Source organism: Halyomorpha halys, unplaced genomic scaffold (genome assembly GCF_000696795.3).
Source record: "Halyomorpha halys isolate HHAL.00 unplaced genomic scaffold, Hhal_1.1 Scaffold456.1, whole genome shotgun sequence".
Taxonomy (NCBI): domain Eukaryota; kingdom Metazoa; phylum Arthropoda; class Insecta; order Hemiptera; family Pentatomidae; genus Halyomorpha; species Halyomorpha halys.
Window position 1 is genome coordinate 517,536 of NW_027106823.1, and position 21,276 is coordinate 538,811.

The 21,276-nt window shown below is 28.2% G+C and overlaps 3 protein-coding genes across 6 annotated transcripts in view; 1 reads left to right on the plus strand and 2 right to left on the minus strand.

The window, feature by feature from the left end:
• Positions 1-2,368: 2,368 nt before the first annotated feature.
• Grx5 (Glutaredoxin 5) lies at positions 2,369-3,060 on the minus strand. Its single transcript, XM_014424169.3, has 2 exons — positions 2,724-3,060; positions 2,369-2,646 (listed from the first exon to the last, which is right to left on the minus strand). Exons 1-2 carry the CDS (start codon positions 2,974-2,976, stop codon positions 2,468-2,470), a joined length of 432 nt encoding a protein of 143 aa, XP_014279655.1. The 5' UTR covers positions 2,977-3,060; the 3' UTR covers positions 2,369-2,467.
• A 2,132-nt stretch (positions 3,061-5,192) lies between these two features.
• On the plus strand, positions 5,193-20,388 carry LOC106682987 (nuclear RNA export factor 1). Of its 2 annotated transcripts, none has more exons than XM_067045119.1 (11): positions 5,193-5,411; positions 5,492-5,578; positions 6,402-6,512; positions 6,764-6,917; positions 8,325-8,521; positions 9,153-9,293; positions 9,438-9,673; positions 11,661-11,829; positions 12,315-12,482; positions 13,104-13,234; positions 16,401-20,388. In XM_067045119.1, the coding sequence occupies exons 1-11, from the start codon at positions 5,286-5,288 to the stop codon at positions 16,498-16,500; spliced, it is 1,620 nt and encodes a 539-aa protein (XP_066901220.1). In that variant the 5' UTR covers positions 5,193-5,285; the 3' UTR covers positions 16,501-20,388. The 2 variants fall into 2 exon arrangements, with proteins under 2 accessions (XP_066901220.1, XP_014279661.1); XM_014424175.2 differs by having other exon boundaries at positions 5,195-5,411; positions 13,101-13,234.
• Positions 20,389-20,779: 391 nt separating this feature from the next.
• Positions 20,780-21,276, minus strand: part of LOC106682989 (kelch domain-containing protein 1) — a 35,883-nt gene continuing 35,386 nt past the window's right edge. For all 3 annotated transcript variants that reach the window (XM_014424179.3, XM_014424183.1, XM_014424182.1), the window contains one exon: positions 20,780-21,026. In XM_014424179.3, the coding sequence (XP_014279665.1) occupies positions 20,864-21,026 (163 nt within the window). In that variant the 3' untranslated portion in view covers positions 20,780-20,863. The remainder of the gene's footprint in view (positions 21,027-21,276) is intronic.

A 21,276-nucleotide genomic window follows, 5' to 3' on the forward strand; every position in this document is an offset into this window, starting at 1 on the left:
ATATATTAATATCAATAAATTATTGATGCAGAAGTGATACAGATTTATTTGTTGTATAATAGAGAGTTCTATATATTTAATGACGTTTGCACTACATACTGTCTAGTTATAAGAGCTCATTTCATGTGTGATCCTTCTCATATCAAGTAAAATTTCAATAACTCCACTTTTATACGTATATTATTTTTTGTTTTTTAATATAGTTTAGGAATGTACCAAAGTTAGATTTTCATTTTTATTATATTTTCTGTTTTTAAACAAAAAAGAAAGAAAACTGTTCAAAATATTATGCCCTGTCAAACTAATGTTTTTGTATGTATGATTTGTACGCATATTGTGAACTAGATTACGGGTTAATTGGAGAGTACTATTTTTTAAAAATGTAATTTTTTTTTCTCAACATGTATAATCATCTTGAAAATATGTAAATAAAGTATTCATAATCACAATTTTTATAGTTACTATGTATGAATACAGAAACAATTCCTCATTATGTTTATGTATTTCTTTTCTGGCTACTTGGATATGAAAATAAAATTAAAAAAAAAATTAATGTTAAATAATTGTTTAGGTTATAACAAAAAAAAAACTAAAGAATATTTTCTTTATAAAACTAGTCTTATTTTGGCATTATACTGGAAACATAATGCGAGTTATTAATGTTTACTTTTAAAAAAATTAAATTGAAATGTTAATACTTTTCTTTATATTTGGGCGAGACCAGAAAAAAAAAAATGCAATAAGTGAGTACAATAAAATAAATTTTTGTTTATGTACAGTTATACATCATTATGTTGTTTTACTTTCATCCATTTCTTTTGTATTTTACCCTTCCTATATTGAGAAAAATTTTTAATGAACCAAAATTATTATAATGATCTCTTCCAATTAATTTATAGGAAAATGACCATGATACATGATTTATAGAAAGGGCTAAGTTCAAGTATACTTAAAAAGAGTTATGGAGAAACTATAATACAGCTCTGATTTGCTATAATTTATAATTGTCTTTTTTATTTCGTAAAACTTATTTTCGATATTAAATGCTTGATTTATTGTTGGTCGGCCAGAGACAATGGATACTTATTTATTTGTGCCGACATTTTGGCCTGAATTTCCTCATTATTTTTAAACATTAATTACACATTTTATTGTGTTTATTTCATTATTTACTTAAACAATGGTTTTAATATATTTTTTTAACATTTATTTTCTATAATTCTTCCCCCTAAAATATTTTATCATCTATTAATATCAACTACTATCTACTTAATTTATTGTTATGTATATTTCCCAGTTTGTTTGTTTTTTATTTTTATGTTTCTCTGAATTAAGTTTGTTATCTCATTGTTTTCAGCTCTGATGAAGTATGAAATTCAGGTCGAAACTTCAGCACAGTTTTGTTTAGATGTGTATCTTAGCTGATCGCACCCGGACCATCTTCATATATCAATGATCAGCTATTAACGCCTCATTACAAAATTAATAATTCATATATTTAAAAAGTTCAAACTCATTTATTAAATGGGTAATATGGTAGAAGAGAGTAACAGTATACTATGATTATTTAGATATTAATTCTTTAAGTGTTCTATACTTTAAGTTGGAAGGAGGTAAAATACTGCTTCTTACAAACCAAATTTGAAATGTTAAATATATAAAAGTATCTAATCAAGCAACTTTTTTTGATAATAGATGGATTGAAATTGAAATGGTTACCTTAAACCATAAAAAATTAAATTCTAAGCTTTATTAAGACATGCATATTGAGGAAATATTTTATGCCCCTGAACCAGAACATGTATACATTTTTTCAAAATACCTACAAAAGATATTGCTTTAAGTGTTAGAACTAACTACTTAACTATACCTCAAATTTTCATCCGGATTTATACTAAGTTTGAATAATTTATTTCAATCAGGCAGTAGAAAAATTAATGACTAGAAATCTGAAAAAATATTTTTAAAAAATAAAATCTGTTAGATACTTTTGCTAAAAATGATGGCCTTGTAGTTTTTCGGGCAGTAGAAAAATTAGTGGAAAAAAAAAATCTGTTGTTAAAGATTAATGCCAAGATACCACCAACAACTCTTGCCTATTTACCTTCCTCCACTGAATTATTTCATGTTTACTTCCTATACTCATTAAAGTTCTTTTCATTTTCTTTAAATAAACATAAAATTTTCTATTTCATATCTACTCACTAAAAATTTACAAAGTGATGTTATTAATGAAAACAATTAAATACAGTTGATTTGTAAAATCAATGTAATTACATTAAATTGTCACCCAAAATTTTAACTGTTCACTATTCAGTAAACATTCATAATTTTTGTTTTCTTTACTGGCTAAAGGAAATTAAAAAGATGAAAAATGAACAAGTATATTACTAAATAATAAATTACAAACAAGTATTTTACAGTCATTACATCATCACTCTTTATATTACATCATTTCAGATAGAAACTACTTCTTCTCTTTTTCTTTCTCAAGTTTTAAAAGCTCTGATTCTATACCAACTTTCTTCAGTTCTTCAATTAAATCACCATTTTTATGCATTTGCATTAAAATATCACATCCTCCAACAAACTCCCCATTAATAAAGATCTGAGGAATTGTCGGCCAATTAGAGTAGTCTTTGATACCTAAACAATAATTATTGTAAATAACTTCATTAATACTAATCAAATGAATTGATAACAAGTATACAGTTAATAAGTACCATTGCGAATGTTCTCATTTTCTAAAACATTATGAGCATCAAATTGAACGCCATGCATTTTTAAAATTTGAACAACAGCGTTGCTGAAACCACATCTAGGTTCATCTGGGACACCCTTCATGAAAATCACAACTTTATTATTATTTACAAGTTTACTGAAATCTGGATTTGTCGCAGTTTTTGAAAGTAATCTAACATTCTGTTTGCTAGCAAATATAAGACTGCTGAACCCTGACCTAATCAAGGAATTCATGACTGTTCAAATAAAAACTCAATTTTCAAAATAGCACTCAGTGAAACCAAGGAGGAGGGAGTGTGAAAGCAATAAGGTGAAGGTTACGAATGTCAAATACAATGCAAAGAACAACAACCAGCTTATCAACAAGATCTCTCAGATGTTATACATACCATAAGCTAACATAGAATATATTACACTGTATTTGAATTAAACTATGAAATGTGTTATTTTTTAAAATCTGTATAATCAATAAATAAACTTTGAATGAATAAATAATTTTAAAAATAAGCATAAATTGATCTTTTTTACTCGAAAATTAGAGAGGAAAATAGGGCAGGTCGCTATACATATAAAAAACCTTTCTCCTTAGCTAACTACCGGAATCTTTAATTCATCGATAAGAGTATTACATAATTACTTACACTTTAGGGACATTATACTGCAAAAAGTATTATATTTATGGTCTTGAAAGGTATACGAAGCTGCTTTTGGCATAATCAACGACCAAATTAGAAATTCTGTTGAAGGGTAAATCTAAATGAGATCTAGATAATCTTTAACCACCCAGCTCCCTTTCGTCCCAACTTCATTAACATTACACGATATATATTCGTGATCCTGATAACGTTTCTTGGCCTTTTAGTTAATTTTTTTTTAATCTATATTACGAAAACTATACTAATAAATTTGTAACTGCTTCAAAATATTATTAAGTAGCTTTCCCTCAAGGCAATAAAAATATTTTAAAAAATCGAATCAATCTACTTTAATTTAAAAAAATTGAAAGCTAAATACACAAAATTTGGAGAATGGCACATCTTTTGGAAAGTAAACATTCACTTGATTTATTTTTTCTAATACTGGAGAGCCTAATTTCCTATATTTCGTTGATTCATGGAAACGAGCATTATTGCAGTTTACACAGTTTAAACTGGAATATAGGCCCCTTTGCTAATGACTAGATTTATTGAAACTTAAAAAAATCAACTGACCAGTTACAACTACTTTTCAGGAAGCGTTATTGGTCGGTAATAAGAAGCAAGGCGGAAAACGATTTTATGCTTTATTCAGTGAACACAAGGATGAGTTGTTACAGCGTATGAGGAGAGCAGTGCTTTATTTTTAGTCTCAAATGTCGAAAATAAAGGATTCGGAAAAAACTATAACGGCAAACATTATATATAGATGAATTACCTGAATAGGTAAAGGTTTATGAAAGTAGAAGATTTAAACCATTCAATTTTTTTTTCCGTACAATACCATGTTACGATGCAACAAATCAAATGTAAATCAGTTTAAATAAATGTAACCTCTCTTCTTCGCTTTTGGCAAGGATATCATGTAGTAAATTATTAGAAGAATATTCATGAATCAGTTCCAATTCAGAACAAACCAATGGGCCCGAAACTAAATAAATTCTTTTGACAAATCTATTTATAAGTTACTTTAAACATAATTGCTTTACTTCTTAATGATTGGTTATCGTATGATGTAATATTTATTATTATTTTTTAAAAATAGGTTCTTCATATTAATCTATACATCTACAATCCATAAAGGGGTCTAGGGTCCAGTACTTGGCGAGGAAGTACTGTTTCTAACCATAAAACCATTACGCAAAGAGGTGATTTTCTTAGAATATCACTCAACTACCATTGGGGTGTTTGTAGCCGAGCGGTTAAAGCACCAACTTTAACTAGCTTGTGCAGCGTCACAAGGTTATCCACTTTACAGAGGCTGAGTGTGCTCCAGGAGGTATAAATAGATTCATCATTGCTAAGTTATTCCTTGGATTGACTTATTTCTTGGTGGAAGAAGTATAATGGGAAAGTAGGCTGCAAGAAAAAGTGAAGCTAAAAATGCGGGCCTTATGAAGAATGTGGGCGTGTCAGAGAAGGAGTTGAAGCCTATTACCAGCTCTGTTATGCCTCCGTTTACATTATTAAATTTGGGCTATTCCAACCTTGCGCTCAAATTTCTTGATTAAATCACGATGTTTACAAGAACAGCTAAACGGATTTTCATTGTTGACTGGCCAAATTACTGAAAATAACATTAACTGCACAATATAATTTGTTCATATTTGCGACTAAATGAACGGTTCTTACAGGTAATTACACAAATGGGGAAAATCCTAATTTACGCCTACGATAATCTGGGCAAAGTGGGCGTAGTCAATTCCCTCTTTTTTTTTTTGTTTTACTTTCTCTTTGAAGGACAATAGGGTATTCTACTCTCCTGGCATATTTACGTGATGTTGATAACCTGCTAAGCATATAATTATGTGATTTAAAACAAATTGCCATTAAATTGAAAACTAGGCAATGGCTTTCGAAGAAGAAAACATTTCTGAAACTATTGGATGGTCTGATGTTAAAACATTACAATCTTTGTGGAATTCAAGTGATTTTGATACTGTATTTGGTTCCTCTCATTGGACCAGAATTACTGTAATTTTTAATATTTCACCCATGTTTTTTAAACATATACTTTTGATGTGTTTATTTACTTTACTTTATTTTATTTATAGGTTATAGATGGAGGAACTTATGACAAAGATGAAGTTTTAAAAGCTGTTCTTTTCTCAGTCCATCCAGTTGAAGTTTTCCCATGTTTAGTGAGTTTTAGATTTCTTGCTAAAATTATAAAATACTTATTATAAAGCAAAAAATATGAATCAATTAGTATTTATGAAATAGTTGTTATCTCTGTAATTTGGTTCCGTTACAACTACTTTTCTTATAGCTTTCATTATTAAGATAATTAGAATTTTTCTGATTTAGAAAAATTAGAACACTGAAGAAATGAATATTTTATTAATGTGTGCTGCTTTAGAATTTACATTATTAACACCTTAAGAAAATATCTGGTTAAAAACAAAGACAAGAACTAACCATCCATATACATATGGATCCGACCTTAGGAATCAGAATTATTATTACTAACACTCGAACATGATTAGCCATAAAATTATCACTACACCTTTTATTATTTTTTTCGTTACAATTTTAAAATATTTTTTATACTTCCTACTTCAGTACATGATTTCGACAGACATAGATCCCTTCCATCCTCTTCAGTATTAGTTATTAATTGGAGAAGTTTGTCGGGGGGTGCGGTCAGCAAAGAACAATATAAATAAACAAAATCATATTTATTTATTTATGTTGTTCTTTGCTGACCGCACCCCCCGACATACTTCTCCAATCATTAATCTACAGTCAACTATCTACACCTCATTCAGTATTAGTTGTTATTTTGATAATTGTCCACCCACGAATTGTTACAATTACTTGTTTGAATTATTACAGTTATATTTCTTTATTTCTACAGTAGATTAAAATTAAGTTGATAATATAATAAAAATATGAACAAAATTGTTTTTGTGCATAGGGATAGAAGTATATATTATATCAATTTTTAATATTTAATCTTTTCAGTATCAAATTGACGGATTAGATTCCTTCTTCCTTGTGAGAAACTGCTCTTTATTTATTAGAAAGATCGCTCTCAATAATCTTCAAGCCACTGATAGTTCTGGACAAATTAAAGTAAGTTTATTTTTAAGCTATGATGTTGGTTAAACTGAAATTAATATCATTCATTAATCATGTTAAGTGGTGTAGATTAGGCCTGGACATAGTTGATATCAATCTGTGATTGATCTTGAACAAAATATCATTAAGTTGAATGTTTATTTCTATCATATTACAATATATTTCTGTATTAATGAAATATTGTTTTATTAACTTGATTTTAGTTGTCAATATCACTAAGTTTCACCAAAATATTTTTTGTACAGTTTCAGCTTACTGTCACAACCTACTATCTGTCAACTAATCTCGAGCCATTGAATCCGCAATTTCAACTTAGAGAAGCATTAAAAAAGCGAACCAAAAATGATCATAAATATGTAGATAGATCTATAGACCTTACTAATATGTCACAGGATAAATGTAAGTTAGTATGTTTGTGCAAACTATTTATTTTTTTTAGTTGGCATTAGAGATCCTTGGCCATAAAACGTGGTACTCTTAAAAATATTTATTTCTTGCAAGAACAGAGATAGCCTGGTAAGAGTAACCCAACCGTGTGCTGCTGTGAATCCTTGAGTAGTGGCAGACTACCTATAGGCTGTCTCTTTTGTGGCAATTTGGGGGTTTCCTTCCATGGATTCACTCAGGTTTAAGGGCAATGACCAATCAGTTTAGATCCTTGGTACTGTTGTGGGTTAGTGGCTGTACAAGGACCTATTTTTCTTTCCCTGAAGCAGATCCTATGGACCTTAAGGTGCCTGTTTGACACCCTGTAAAACTAGTACAGAAGTACAGTGTAGGGTCATCACTTTTCGAACTGAGCGGTATAAGCTTCCTCCAGCAGACTGATGTATCTCACATACTTCAGGGGCGAGAATCAATGTGGTTTTCTGTCATGAATGGTTACCCATCCAATTATTTGTCTTGATGTTGCTTAACTTTCATTACCTATTGTAAGTGCAACTTTCATTACCATACCTTGCTTGGCTACCCTGTTTATAAATCTATATTTATATCTCCGATTTATCTTAAAAAATAAAATCATCCCGATCTATTACCATCTCTGAGATATGACTGCTATTTTAATTTTTGATAGACTGTACATGCCAAAGTCACTCTAAAAAATTGCCAGAATTTTTTTTTTCCCAACTAACCAATTCACTAGTCAAACCTGCTACTTATAAGAAGGTAATAAAAAAATTTCAAGATCCCGGACTAAAATGATTGGAAAGCTGAATTTTTGCTCTTTCAGCTCATACCAATACATTTCATGTCTTTAGTTGGAATAAAAAATTATGTAGAATAAGGAAAATCTCATCAAACAAGGTCGGGTTTGTACCATTACATGTAGTTTATTGAGCTCTAAGCCACTCCCATGTTTTGATTGGTTTGTTGGAGTCATGTTAAACTGTACAATCTTTGTTCATTTTCAAAAAAAAATCTAAGGACTAGGGAAGGCTAAACTTACGATCAAACATTTTTTATTTTTTTGTTGCTATAAAAATTTGTTTTTTAGGGTTTCTTAAGGTGCAAATATCTAATATAAATTCTTTTTCTTACTAAGAATACAAGTTTACCAGTTTTAAGTTTTATATAAATATATTTCTTGTTTTTTCCTTCCATGGTAAGTATATTAGAGGACTTATTTATAATAATGAAACTTTAATTTTTTGTTGTTTGAATAAAATGCATTTTCTTTGTAGTTGCACTATTTGCTATTACAGTTTAATCAGGCCATCTTTTAGTGATGTTGGTCTAACTTCTTGATCCAAGTATTTATTTTATTTTATCCTATTATTAATTATCTTATTTTTATTTATTTTTTAGTTTTGAAAGACATCTTCTTTTCACTAACTGTTCCACAGTGCATTCATTCATTGATGATAATGATTAAAAATAGATATACTAAATCTATGGCCAAGCCTTCAACATTAATACTTCAACATAATAATTTATCATCTATAGATCATCTAGATCTAAAACATGTTCCTTTTATAAAAAATGTTGACCTGAGGTATAATAATGTAAGTCAGACAATTTTTTTTAATTTTTTCTTTTCTTTTGGTTAGTAGTTTCATTATTATCATTTTGTGTAGTTGAGTTTCAGTTTTCTAAATGGGTAAAACATCACTAGTTCCTTTACTTTCTCTACATATGTATTCATACACCATAATTATGACATGTATGTGTATTGTACCTCATTTTATGGATATTTTTATATTTTATTTCAAAATTTATCCTATAATTTTATAAAAATTTAGAATAAAAAGTTGGTAAAATTAAGTTGCGGTAATAATTATTTGTGGCAGTTTTTGGAGTTGTGTCCTTATTTTCTCCAAATTAGGGCTGAAAAGGCGGATTTTCTTACAGGTTACTGACCTGTTGCAGCCTGAGTAGAAGAGTCAAGATTTATTCCACAGGTCCGAGACAAAAGCTGCTCTAAATAAAAGCCAAAATTCTATATCAAATCGAAATGAAAGTCAAAACAACCCAGGCCATATTTCAACTGCCATGGCACTACTTCTGCCATGAGAATGCAAAATTTGTGGCTCAACTTGTTTGGCCTTCAACGACCTTTATTTTAAGTTAAAGATTAGTTAAAATTTATTTTCCAAACTTTAATTGTATTTTTGTTTGTTTTTTTTCTTCTAATAGTTAACATGGGAAGCACTTCAAAAGATGCCAGCTGTTAGAATCGAAGCACTATGGCTCGATGGAAATCCATTGTGTTCTGGAATTACTGGATCTGAATATGTCTCTAAAGTTGTTGCCATTATTGATCAACTGAAAAAGCTGGTATTGAGTTTATTTCCTAGCAATTCAATTTAAATTTATAAATAATTGTAATTCTATTATTACAATGTCTCATAATAAATGTGAAATTAAATTTTGAATGATGAATTCAATTATATTCAATATTTCTAATTTGTTTTTTAACAGGATGGCATTGATATTTCACAAACTTTCAAGACTGCTAATAATGAGAAAAAGATTGCTGCAATTAAGAATTATATATGTGATACTTCATGGTCTAGCTTTGTCGATCATTTCTGTCACCACTATTTCGGCTTGATGGAAAGTCCCAATAGGCATCAATTGGGTCGAATGTACCATCAAGGGGCTATGTTCAGCTTCTCTCTCTATAACAGCTCAGATGTAGAATCTGATTGGAATAGGTGATTTTTTAATTTAAAAATTATTGAGGAAAAGGTGGTCTCGGTGATGGTTAAGGATATTGATAAAAAAGTTTATTTAATATTTGGTGTATTTTTGAATGACACCTAGACGATCTTGATTTACCACATGGTTGTCAACCATTTATATATCATTAAAAAATTTGGTTCAGTGCACACATCACACAACTTTCTCATACCCTCTACTGAGGATAGAAATTAATTTCTGCTCAAGTAAATATACTGAAAGTTATATACTACAAAACCGTGTCAGATTTTTTCTTCACTTACTCATACTATATAGAAACAAATACTCTCTTGTGCAATAATATCAATGTATCTATGAACAGTGCAACTAAAGTCACTATATAAACACGTAAACCTTTATTTATAAATTAAATTTATAGTAAGTACTTATATGTTAGATATCAAGTTTTCTAAAATTATTAGCTTTCCAACATTATAATATACATCTGTACTAATATTCTTATTTCCAATTTTTTTTCCTACTAGGAAAAGTATTTCTCCTTTTATCAATTATTAAATGATTCCTTAATTTGTATTTATCCAGCTAATGCTAATTGCAATGAGTGATGGTTACTTATTATAAATAAACAAAATTAGAGTTATTTCAGCAGAAGCAATTTTTAAATTTCAGCATTTAAATTCAATAAAATTATTTCAGTGAGAATAATATCAGTTTGTTACTAAAGACCATTTATTTTTAAATTGATAAATGAGCTTAATTGAAATTTCAGTTGCAGTTTATGAGAATGTGCAAATAAATGATACAAAGTGAACTTTCTGTTTTTTTTATTTTAAAAAAAAACAGACTAACTGCATTTAAAATTTTAAAAAATTCTATACCAATACATTCTATTCACACCCACCAATCAATCATGACAATTCACCAAGTTCAAAAGTGTTTTTATTTCTTGGTGGAAAATTTCAAATTTTAGTTTTTAAAAGTTCAGTTATAGCCTGGTGATAACAACCCACTTGAATTTAATAGTGTTTTTTAAGATCAAGAGGTAAGGGAATAAGATTATTCACTATTCCACAGGTATAGTACAACTTTTTCAGAAAATATTTCATTTGTTTTATTTAATATACATTATTTAAAATATTTCAGAATTATTAAAATCAATACTATAAGGCAATTAAAAAAAACAAACAATATGAATATGTATGGATTAGGAGAGGATGATTGGGGGTGCGGTCAGAACATAATAACATAAATAAGTTTGAAAAAACTTATTTAATAGTACCAACGTTTAAAAAAATATCAATATGATGTATTGCCTTCTTACAATATAAAGTATTAATTGTTTCTACAAATTACATTTATAAAGAAATTTACGTTTAAAATTATAAAGTATTAGTTTTCATCAAGTGATAAATTTCAATAATTCATAAAATTTCGGACTGCATAGGACTCTAGTGGAAGTCATTGACCTACCAAAGACATAAAAAAAATTATAAAATGAAACTTTTTTGTTTTCACCTTTTTTCAAATGTTGTACACTACCCTTAAAAAAATAATAATAAAATAAATGACTGAAATATATGTAAATGAGTATTTAATATTGTATTGGTATGTTAAGTTTTTAGTTTATTAACAGATTTTTATCATAATTGTACTATTCTGTTTTAAGATTTCACAGCTTAAGCCTCATTTTCAAAATAGAATGTAATATGTTAAGAGTTTATACATATTTTATTTATACTAAGCAATTCAACAATCACCCATCATCATTATTTTGTTGCTGTTTGAAACAGATCATTTAATTTTAATACTTAAAATTCCATACATTCCAGATTTTTTTTATTATACTTTCATTATTTTAATTATTTCTTCAAGAGGTTTTTCTTATTATTTTTGTTTCATGTATACTCACAAGAGTGTCTCATTAAAGATTTTTCTATTTTTTTTTTGTTAATAAAAACATAAAGTTTTGAACCTAATTACTATTTTTATGAACTGTTTTAGACTGTCTAAATATATGACATTCTCGAGGAATCTGTTAACCTTATCTGACATAACTAAAGCCTATACAAGTTTAATAATTGGACCTGAAAAAATTGTAAAAATCATTAACTCATTTCCTGTCGTTCAGTATGATCCATTTTCATTTACAATTGAAGTTCCAATTGCTAATGTAAGTAGTTTTATCTTAATATGTATTTAGATTTAGTATTGTTTTGAATTTTAAACGTTTCATAATTTTTTCCTTTATCCAAACTTGGATTAGAATTTTATTTTTTAACAACTTCCATTCATATTGCGCCAGTCTACTTTCGGCACTTATTGCCTCACCTCCTCTTCTTGCCCCATGTTATGTTGAATATAATTTTTCCCTTCGTGTCATTATAGTTGTTATCTTCTGGAAAATTGTAGCGGCAACTTATGTAGAATGTATAACAATTGTGGAGATGGTAAAACTCCATTCTCATTGCAGCATTACAGAATACATACACGACACTTCAGTGAAATAATTCTTTTAGTACTTGTAAGAATATATTTATCTCTGTCCGATAGAACTCACCAGTAACAATTTACAGACCTAGTCATTTTTATAAAATTTACAATTCAATATTATATTAGCCTTTTTAACTAATTATTAATTGCCATGCCCTGTTGCAGAAAAATATGGTAATGATAAATACATCTGGAATATTTCAAGAATTGGATTCTGGTTTATATTCCTTCAATCGGACGTTTATCCTAACACCTTACAGAAAAAATAATGGAGAATGGAAAATATCAAATGATATGATGTATTTAATGATTGCATCCCAAGAGCAGATAGAGGTTAGTATTATTATTATTTTTTATGTAAATTTTAATTCAGTGTAACTTCCATTTACAGGCAGGTATACCTTGTTAGCTAAGAATTTAAGCCAAAATACGATCTTATCTATAATTAATTAACTAATTTAGTTAAAAGTAAAGAAATTGCATAGAATTAAAAATTTAGAATCATAAATTGCAATTCATCCATTCTTAAGAAATTTCAAAATTTACAGATTACAGAAAATTTATTTTTCTCATATTGTTCACATTTTTTGATTATATCATATCATTTGTTTAATATATCATCCCCTTATTTTTTAAATTAAATTATCATATTAAAAAATGATGGAAAACCTCTCCATTTAAGGAAATTCATTTTTACTTTCTATGAATATATTTCTCCTTTATTTTGTTAATAGTAAAAAAAAAATTCTAATCATGAAACTAAAAAGAAAAATTAATATGTGACAAATACAAGTGTAAAGTATTTAAATTAATTGAGAGAAATTTCGGTTGATATTCATGACAAAAAAATCCTTGGTAACGACTGTAAAGATTCAATATTTATTTAAGGTATTTTCTCAATTCAAATTCCATTTAAATTGAACACTGAGTAATAAGATGTTATGATTTCAGAAGAGCTTTACAAAAGTCAGGGCTGGATTAAGCGAACAGTTCAAGCTTGTTCTGAATCCCTCAACCAACGATAAAGATGCTCTTATTCCCGCCATGTGTGAAATGACAAAATTGACAAAGGATTGGTCTGTGAGGTGTGTAGAACTGTGTTGTAAAATTCATCCCACTCCATTTGAAAAAGTTTTGCAATGTTCTTTTATAAATAAACCTCAGGTTTATGATTAAGGTTAATATGAATTGACATCCTCTGGGAAAATAATGTTGTGCATAATAAGGTTTCTCTTATGAAGGGATTAATATAAAAAGAGCCAAAAAATTTAAAAATAGAATTATTTACAAATCATTACCTAATCTAAGCTGTAATACTCTGTAAGTCTGAAAAAAAAGACAACATCATAATTATACGGTTTTAAACTGTTTAAAAAAAAATTTTTGGTGACCTGTGACTTTAACAAATAAAAAAATTAGCACCATAATCTCTGGATCACGGTATTACCAGATTATACTTAAAAACAAATAATCACAAATTTTGAGGGAGGGGTTCGAATTTTTTTATTTTTAAACAGTAAATGAATAAATGACTCTTAGTTCTGTCAATACCCTATAATGAAATAATTTGACAAAGTTCCTGTTAAAATGAAGGAGATATTCTGATTGAGACAATTAAAGCAAAACAATAAAGTTATCTTCTTCGTTTATTTTAATAAGTAATATAATGTCTAAATAACATAAATGTTCTCATTAGTTCATTAAAATTAAATCTGTACCACTACAGGGGCACAGTACTTAAATTAAATCATTATTAAATAATTGCTTATATGTAATACATACTTTTTATTTAATATTATTTTCCATTAATGCTATAATATATAGTATAAAACATAATATTCAACATAAAACAGTATTATGTAAATTTTTCCCAAAATAAGTGACCCACAAAATTCATTTCTAGAATCATGAGTTTCACATTCATATTTTATTATTTGTGTTCGTTATAAAGGTGTGCAAAGTGCTAATGGGGAATCAAATTATTGTCTGCTTCTGGAGTAGAAGTGTTCAAATTTATTAAAGATGTACTTTGTTGGCTCGGACTTTAATAAAATTGTAAACTAAGAGTTTTACTGTATTAATAAATAATGTTTATTCATATAATTCTTTTTGTATTTACAAATATTGAAGTTATTCTCATGAGAATGTTCTCATTTGTCTGATTACAAAAATTGTGTTGTGTAGTATTATTTTAAAAATATTAAGATACTCCTTGAATCTCAGATCTATGGTTTCATATGGTACTAATAAAATTGAACTATTTAGGTTATATGAGGAAAATACATTCAAATTTGTTATCCATTATTCCATTACTTTACATTATCTTATTTAATAATCTAAATTACAGATTTTGGAAAAAAAAAGTTATTTGTTTTTTTTGCGGCTCATTAAACACACCTTAGATTTTTTTTTAACCTTCTCAGGTTGAGAACCTGATTAATAATAATGATTAAATTAAGAAAATAGGAAAAGCAAACTTGCATGAAAACTTTAAAACTGATTTAGATTTATTCTCACTCTATATTTATATGTTTTTAAAATTTTAAAAAATGGAGTTATATTTAGTATTTTTGATGTAGTTGTTCCTTATGTTTAATGTTAAACTTCTATTTTTTTTATTTATAAAATAATTATGGTCAGATTATTGTCCCTTAATCGTTGATGACATTTCGAAACTCTGTTATTTTAGAGATACCCTTTGTTGATTGAACTTAGATTAATATGAGGAGATAGTTGGAGGGGGGGAGGAGGGAGCTTTTATCAGAACTAAGTTTAAAAACTAGATAATGACCGAAAATGAATAAAAAGTAAAAACAGTATAACAAGAAAAGTGTAATATGTAAATTATATAATGTATAAAATATAAGAAGATAAAAAAACTGAAAATATAGTAGTAACTTGATTAACTAGTATATAATATGAATTAATTAATTATATATTTAATATTGATTAAATATTTAGAAGGTTAAAGGACTTTAAAATTAGTAAGAACTATTTCAGTGTAATAATCGATAGAAGAGCAAGTTTTTTGCGATTGTGTACATGGTGACTGATTAGTTACAAGCATTGGGAGTTAACACCCCTACAAATTAAAATTAACCCAACCGTTCAAGATAATTGTTGCATCGAACGATTGCAAAAAAATATTTTTTTTCTACTTATATTTATGTTTATTTTATTTTTTGGTTTGGTTGAGTTCTGAAACGCATAAATCTGTTTAAAACTGCAACTAAAAATCTGACCCAATTAGAATTTTTTTTTTTTTTATACCACATTTTGTGGTAAGAAAAAATTAAAATAATTACCTTCTCTGGTAATTACACTGACCAGTTAGTTAACAGCTGCAGTTTGAGACGCTTAAGGCTAGTTCAGGTTCTGACAAAAATTTAATTCATTTAAAAATATTTATTGGCAATCAATTAGTTGGGCTACTTAATTGTTAGAGCTCATTACATGACAGGTTGGAAGTTATTCTCTCTCTCTTAAAAATAATTAAAGGAAACCTCTACTCAACATTCACTATAACATTCTCAGGCATGTAGTTTGGGGTCATAAAGTGCATTGCTACTTCCCTGTACAACCCTCCAGTAATTAGAAATCCCTCTACATTCAACCCCAAGTGAGGTAGAGGTAGTAGGGTAGAGTGTTGAGCCTGGGTGGCATGGTAAATCCCACAAAATTATGAAGTAAATAATGAAAAATGTTTCAAATATGTATGTATAATTACTTCTCTTTTTTTAATAATTTTCTATTATTCTCATACTGTTTTTTTTTTTTAATCTTCTTATATTTTACCTATTATTATTCTTAACTATACTTTTCTAACTATACTCCCCTTCCAGTCCATCTTCTCATATAAATCGTTTGGTTTAATCCAATTTTAAGTTTTAATAGCTCAACATATAATTTTCTATTACTTCTCCTGTTTTAATATTAATTCCAGTAATAGATAAGTATCCTAAAGCCAAAAATATTTTTTTCAATAATAAAACATTCATTGAGGTTAGCAACCTACCCTCACTTACTTTTTTGTCCTCATGTTCTATCACTCAGAAAATTTTGGCACAGAAGCTTTGTGACAAAATAACCCATGTAATTTTATTGCACTATGCCTATTACCCTATTGGATAGAACCAATTATCATTTTAATATCAATGATTTTATAACCATACAGTATATGTATGTGTTGGTTTTTCAGTACTAGATTGAATAATAGCTTTTAATAATGATGTTTATCTTTTTTTACTACAGATTGCTTGAAGATGCATCATGGAATTTAGAAAGAGCCCTCCAAGCATTCATTGACGAGCTGAAAGCAAATCAGATCCCAATGATAGCGTTCAGTGTATAGCATTAAGCTATTCCAGTTTGTATCTTTCTTACTTCTTTTTAGTGATATTATACAATTAAGTATTATTTTCTTTGTTACTCTTTTTAAATATTATGATCTATTATCTTTAGTGTTAATATTAGTCAATTAGTTAAAACTTTTATTTTTTGTTTGTTAGTTTTTACATACGTGCGTAAAATCATCATAAACCCTGTCTTTGTTTTCTTTTTATTTAATAACGAAACTAATTAAACAAATTTATAAATAAAAAGAAGAAAGAAAAATGAAGCTGGAATTGATTTCAAAAACTTCTGAAATCATTAGTGATATTTACATAGAAACTATGAAAAAATTGTACATACTTTAATAATATAGGTTTTGTGTTAAATGAAATTCTATAATTGAATTATAATATTAATTAATATAGTATCATGAATCTTTTAGATTGTAAGTTCCTAAAGTCACTATTATAGTATTTTTGTATGAATATTGAACAAATTATGCCAAATATTTGGCATAAAGTGATTTTATACTAAAGTTGATATTTTCTAATTTTATTTTTGACTTTCTGGCTTGGGATAACCTATAAAATTGTGTAGAAGGAAAAAACCTTTAAATTCCTGTAGACTATTAATAATCAATTTCAAAATGATAACATTTTGTTATTTGTGTCTTACATTAGCTGTTTTAGTTTGTAACTACCGTAATACTTTTTATCCTTACAATGAAGTTTTTAAATGGATAAAACTGTTCATAACAACAGCAGTAAATTAATTAAATAATAACTTTTTACATACTTACTGAGAAAATCCTATACCTCCCTAGATAAGAGTAGTTTTGTACTTAGTAATATTTAATCTCAATTTTACATTATGACTTAAAATTTTACATCCTGACTTCTATTTTGTTGTTGGAATTGCGTTTTGTTGTTCTAAGAAACGAGACCAAAACAATAGAATATCAGTTGTCCCACAAATGACAAAAGAAAATGAGAGGAAAGAGGAAATGAAACGATAGGAGAAACAGCTTAACAACTTGAACGAAATAAACTCCTTATCAAGTATATCTCGCTTCCAGTCGTTACTGGAAGTATGAATAAAGTTTGTGCACACTGCAACGCATTAAAATTCAAGAACGAAGCTCGAGAGGTGTGTTGCTTAAAAAGTAAAATTCAATTGCCACTTTCTAAACCATTGTTCTCATTGTTACTGGTAATACAACACAATCAAAGCATTTTTTGAATAACATCCGAAATGGAAACACAAGCTTTCAAATAACTTTATTTGGCTCAATGAATATAACTGAAAACTACAGTTCAACATTCAAATTTCATGGACGTGAATATATCACATATCATATAGCAGGTTCTTTGTTACCATTTAAGGATGCTGACCACAGATTTTTGCTAATATATTTCATTGGAAATTCAAGTGATGGGGTAAATTAATATTGAAAAATTAACAAAACAAATGAAAGAAAAATAGTTGAATCTTTACAACAATTATTTCATGAGCACAACCAGTTGATTACATTGTTCAAAACTACTATTGAACTAGTGCCATCCGATGACCATAAAATTATGATTGGAGTAGACGAAACACCTGTCAGAGAATATTCAAGCAAATTTAACGCTCCAAAATAAACAATGAAGTGGCAATACTGATTGTTGGAGAACAATTTGAATCATGCAACATCGTATTATATCATAGAAATAATCATCTTCCACATGTTACAGGTACTCATCATTTGACTCATTACAGTGCCCAATAATGTTCTGGCAAGAAGATAGATATCATTTTAACATCAAAATGATCAATAAAATAAATAAACAATCAGTGCTATGAATTACTATTCATATAGGTTGAAAATTCACGAAAATGAACAAAATCACATTTTAAAATGGCATCAATTATTTCATCAATACATCGTTGCCATGTTAGCAAAAATCAATTCTGAACGTTTGTTATACATTTGCATGAGCCAGAAAAAACTTTTGAAGAATACATACATTTCCATCATGTAATAAACAAGGACGGAAACATAAATGACATTAGGAAAATTATAGTATTACTGGCAACTCAATATGCGCCACCCAATGTCATATGTTTGTCAATACGGTTGTATTCAACTTCATTATTAAACATCATGTGTTTATATCACGTTATGTTATCATAAACAAGTTGCTGGATGTATTCAAATGAATAACAAAACGGAGGATTACCACATGCCCATATTCTGATTTGGTTGATTAACAAAATTACACCTGACAACATTGATAACGTTATTTCAACAGAAATTCTTGATTCAATAGCTGATCCAAGAGTTATTTGAAATAGAGACAAAAAATATTATTCATGGTCCATGTGGTGTTCATAACTTGGATTCACCGTGTATGGTTGCAGTAAAATGCACAATACATTGCCGAAGAGCACTACTGTTGGTAATGGTTATTCGCAACATCGTCCTTCAACCAATGAAATTGGGAAATCAATAATGTTAAAATCAACTAGGCATTAAAAGAGATAATCATTGGGTAATCCCGTGTTTGTCACTGTTATCTAAAACGTCCAAAGCCCACATCAATGTTGAATATTGCAATGCTATAAAATATATTTGCAAATATGTCAACAAAGGTGATATGGGTGTTCTTGGAGTAGTAGGTGAGAATGGATCTATGGATGATATTAACTTATCTATTGATGGTATATAAGAAGCAATCTGCAGTGAGGCATGTTATATCATTCACAATTCATGACAGACACCCAATATTTTATACATAATTACATATATTACCAGTCATTTTACATTCAATACCAGCTGATGAACAAAATGCATGTTTAAAAGCATCAACTTTATGGAGACCTGTTTGTAAAGTTTCAGTGTAAAATATTAGAGTCAAATTCCAAAAAGATCCTTCAGCAGAAAATTTTGTCATGCAACTATTAAATATCAGAAATGAGAAAATTACAACTGAAAAGACAACTTGGATTATATTATTGAATAACTTTTTTTTAGCATGACTCACAAGAACTAATTCGATGTGTTTTTCCAGACATAAAAAAAATTTCATCAATGGTTAGGTGAATGTACAATATTAGCTCCAAAGAATATTAATGTAAATTTCATTAATATGGCTATTCAAGAAATATTACCAGGAGAAGCCACTTCCTATAAATCAATAGATACTGTTTTAGATCATGATAAATCAGTAAATTATAACTATTGAATTTTTAAATTCTCTTAATTTATCTGGATTGCCATCACAACTAATTACCATGAAGATTGGAGTTCCCATTATTCTTCTCAGAAACCTCGACCCACTCCGCCCTTGCAATGGTACCAGATTAGCAGTAAAAAGATTGCGAACAAACCTTATTGAAGCAACATCATATTTGGCAAAATCACTTAAAATATGCAGATTAAATTTAGAGAATCTTTTTTTCTCATCGAAAATTATATGTCATGTTCACGAGTTGGAAAACCAAAAGATTTGTTTATTTATGTGCCAAATGGAATCACCAGATATATTGTATATGCTAGAGCGTTGCAATAAAATAAAAATTAAATAAAATGTAATTGCAATTTATATGATCCGAAAAATTGATATTCTTTTGTTTTAAGGTAAGACATTTTAATATGTGAAAATCATTCACCAGATCATCTTAAATAATATTGCATGGTCATCAGCTTTGCAAAATTTAGATAACCGTCTACCAGCTTGATATATATATATACTCAAATCTATCAATAGTCAAATAGTAAGATATACTAGTCAATGTTCTTGTATATTTGTCCACTGTAAATTAAAAACTATGGCATAAAAGAGTAATAACACTTTATGTAACCAAAACATAAAAATAATAATGTATACTTAAATGTTTTAAATAAAATGTTACAATAATTGACTTATCAATTTCTATTACTTTCATCCAGTCTATATTCATCCTGAAATCTAGCAATAGTGAAGCATTGCCAGGTCTGTTAGTCTATTCATAAAAGGCATTATATGAGACTTCATACCAAAGGGACATTTCAAGATTAAGTAAACAATTTTAACTGCTAAAAGTTCTTTACACCTCTGATTTGTTAGCATTTTTTTTTTTAAATATATATTAACCATAACCATACAGATAAAAAAAATTAAAGCTATAATCCCACCTTTTGTAACTAACAAATCCTATTCTGATTTGTCTATACATTATAAATTTCAAAACAACACTTCTCCAGACAGATATAAATTAACAGACCAGCGCCATTATTTTTGAACATATTAGTTACCTTATAAATAATAAAATAAAGCTGAGGTTTTACTGTGTATATTTTAAATGTAAGAAGATACATTTACATAATTAATCATACATTTTGTCCCTGTTCTAAAATATCACTACTTGATGACACTTTTATGTTCCTCACAATAAATAACAGCCTTGTTGTAACGAACTTTAAATTTAATCATTAACAGGTCCAAAAGGCACTTAGGCAGGAAGCAATCCTTCTTCAAGAGATGAAAGATGATGCCGTTCTTAACAATCTCCTGAAGGCTAAGACTAAAAACAAATAAAATTAAACATACATTAATTTTTATCAATTCGAAGTTTAAACCGCATCGAGAAGGGGATGCTACAACTATGGTTTAAATTGCTGTGAAAAAAAATACAAAAGCTAACATTTATTTTACTTTGTAGTATCAATAAGGAATTGCAACAAACATTATTAAATAAAGAGGTGTAGATAGTTGAACGTAGATTAATGATTGGAGAAGTTTGTCAGGGGGGGGGGGGTGCGTTCAGCAAAGAA

Bases quoted from the DNA above. Each gene is read 5' to 3' on its own strand.
- Grx5 (XM_014424169.3), bottom strand. From the start codon at position 2,976: ATGAATTCCTTGATTAGGTCAGGGTTCAGCAGTCTTATATTTGCTAGC. The intron at 2,647-2,723 runs GTACTTATTAAC...ATTATTGTTTAG, and splicing joins AAATGAGAACATTCGCAATG to GTATCAAAGACTACTCTAAT.
- LOC106682987 (XM_014424175.2), top strand. From the start codon at position 5,286: ATGGCTTTCGAAGAAGAAAACATTTCTGAAACTATTGGATGGTCTGAT. The intron at 5,412-5,491 runs GTAATTTTTAAT...TTTTATTTATAG, and splicing joins CTCATTGGACCAGAATTACT to GTTATAGATGGAGGAACTTA. The intron at 6,918-8,324 runs GTAAGTTAGTAT...TTTATTTTTTAG, and splicing joins TAATATGTCACAGGATAAAT to TTTTGAAAGACATCTTCTTT.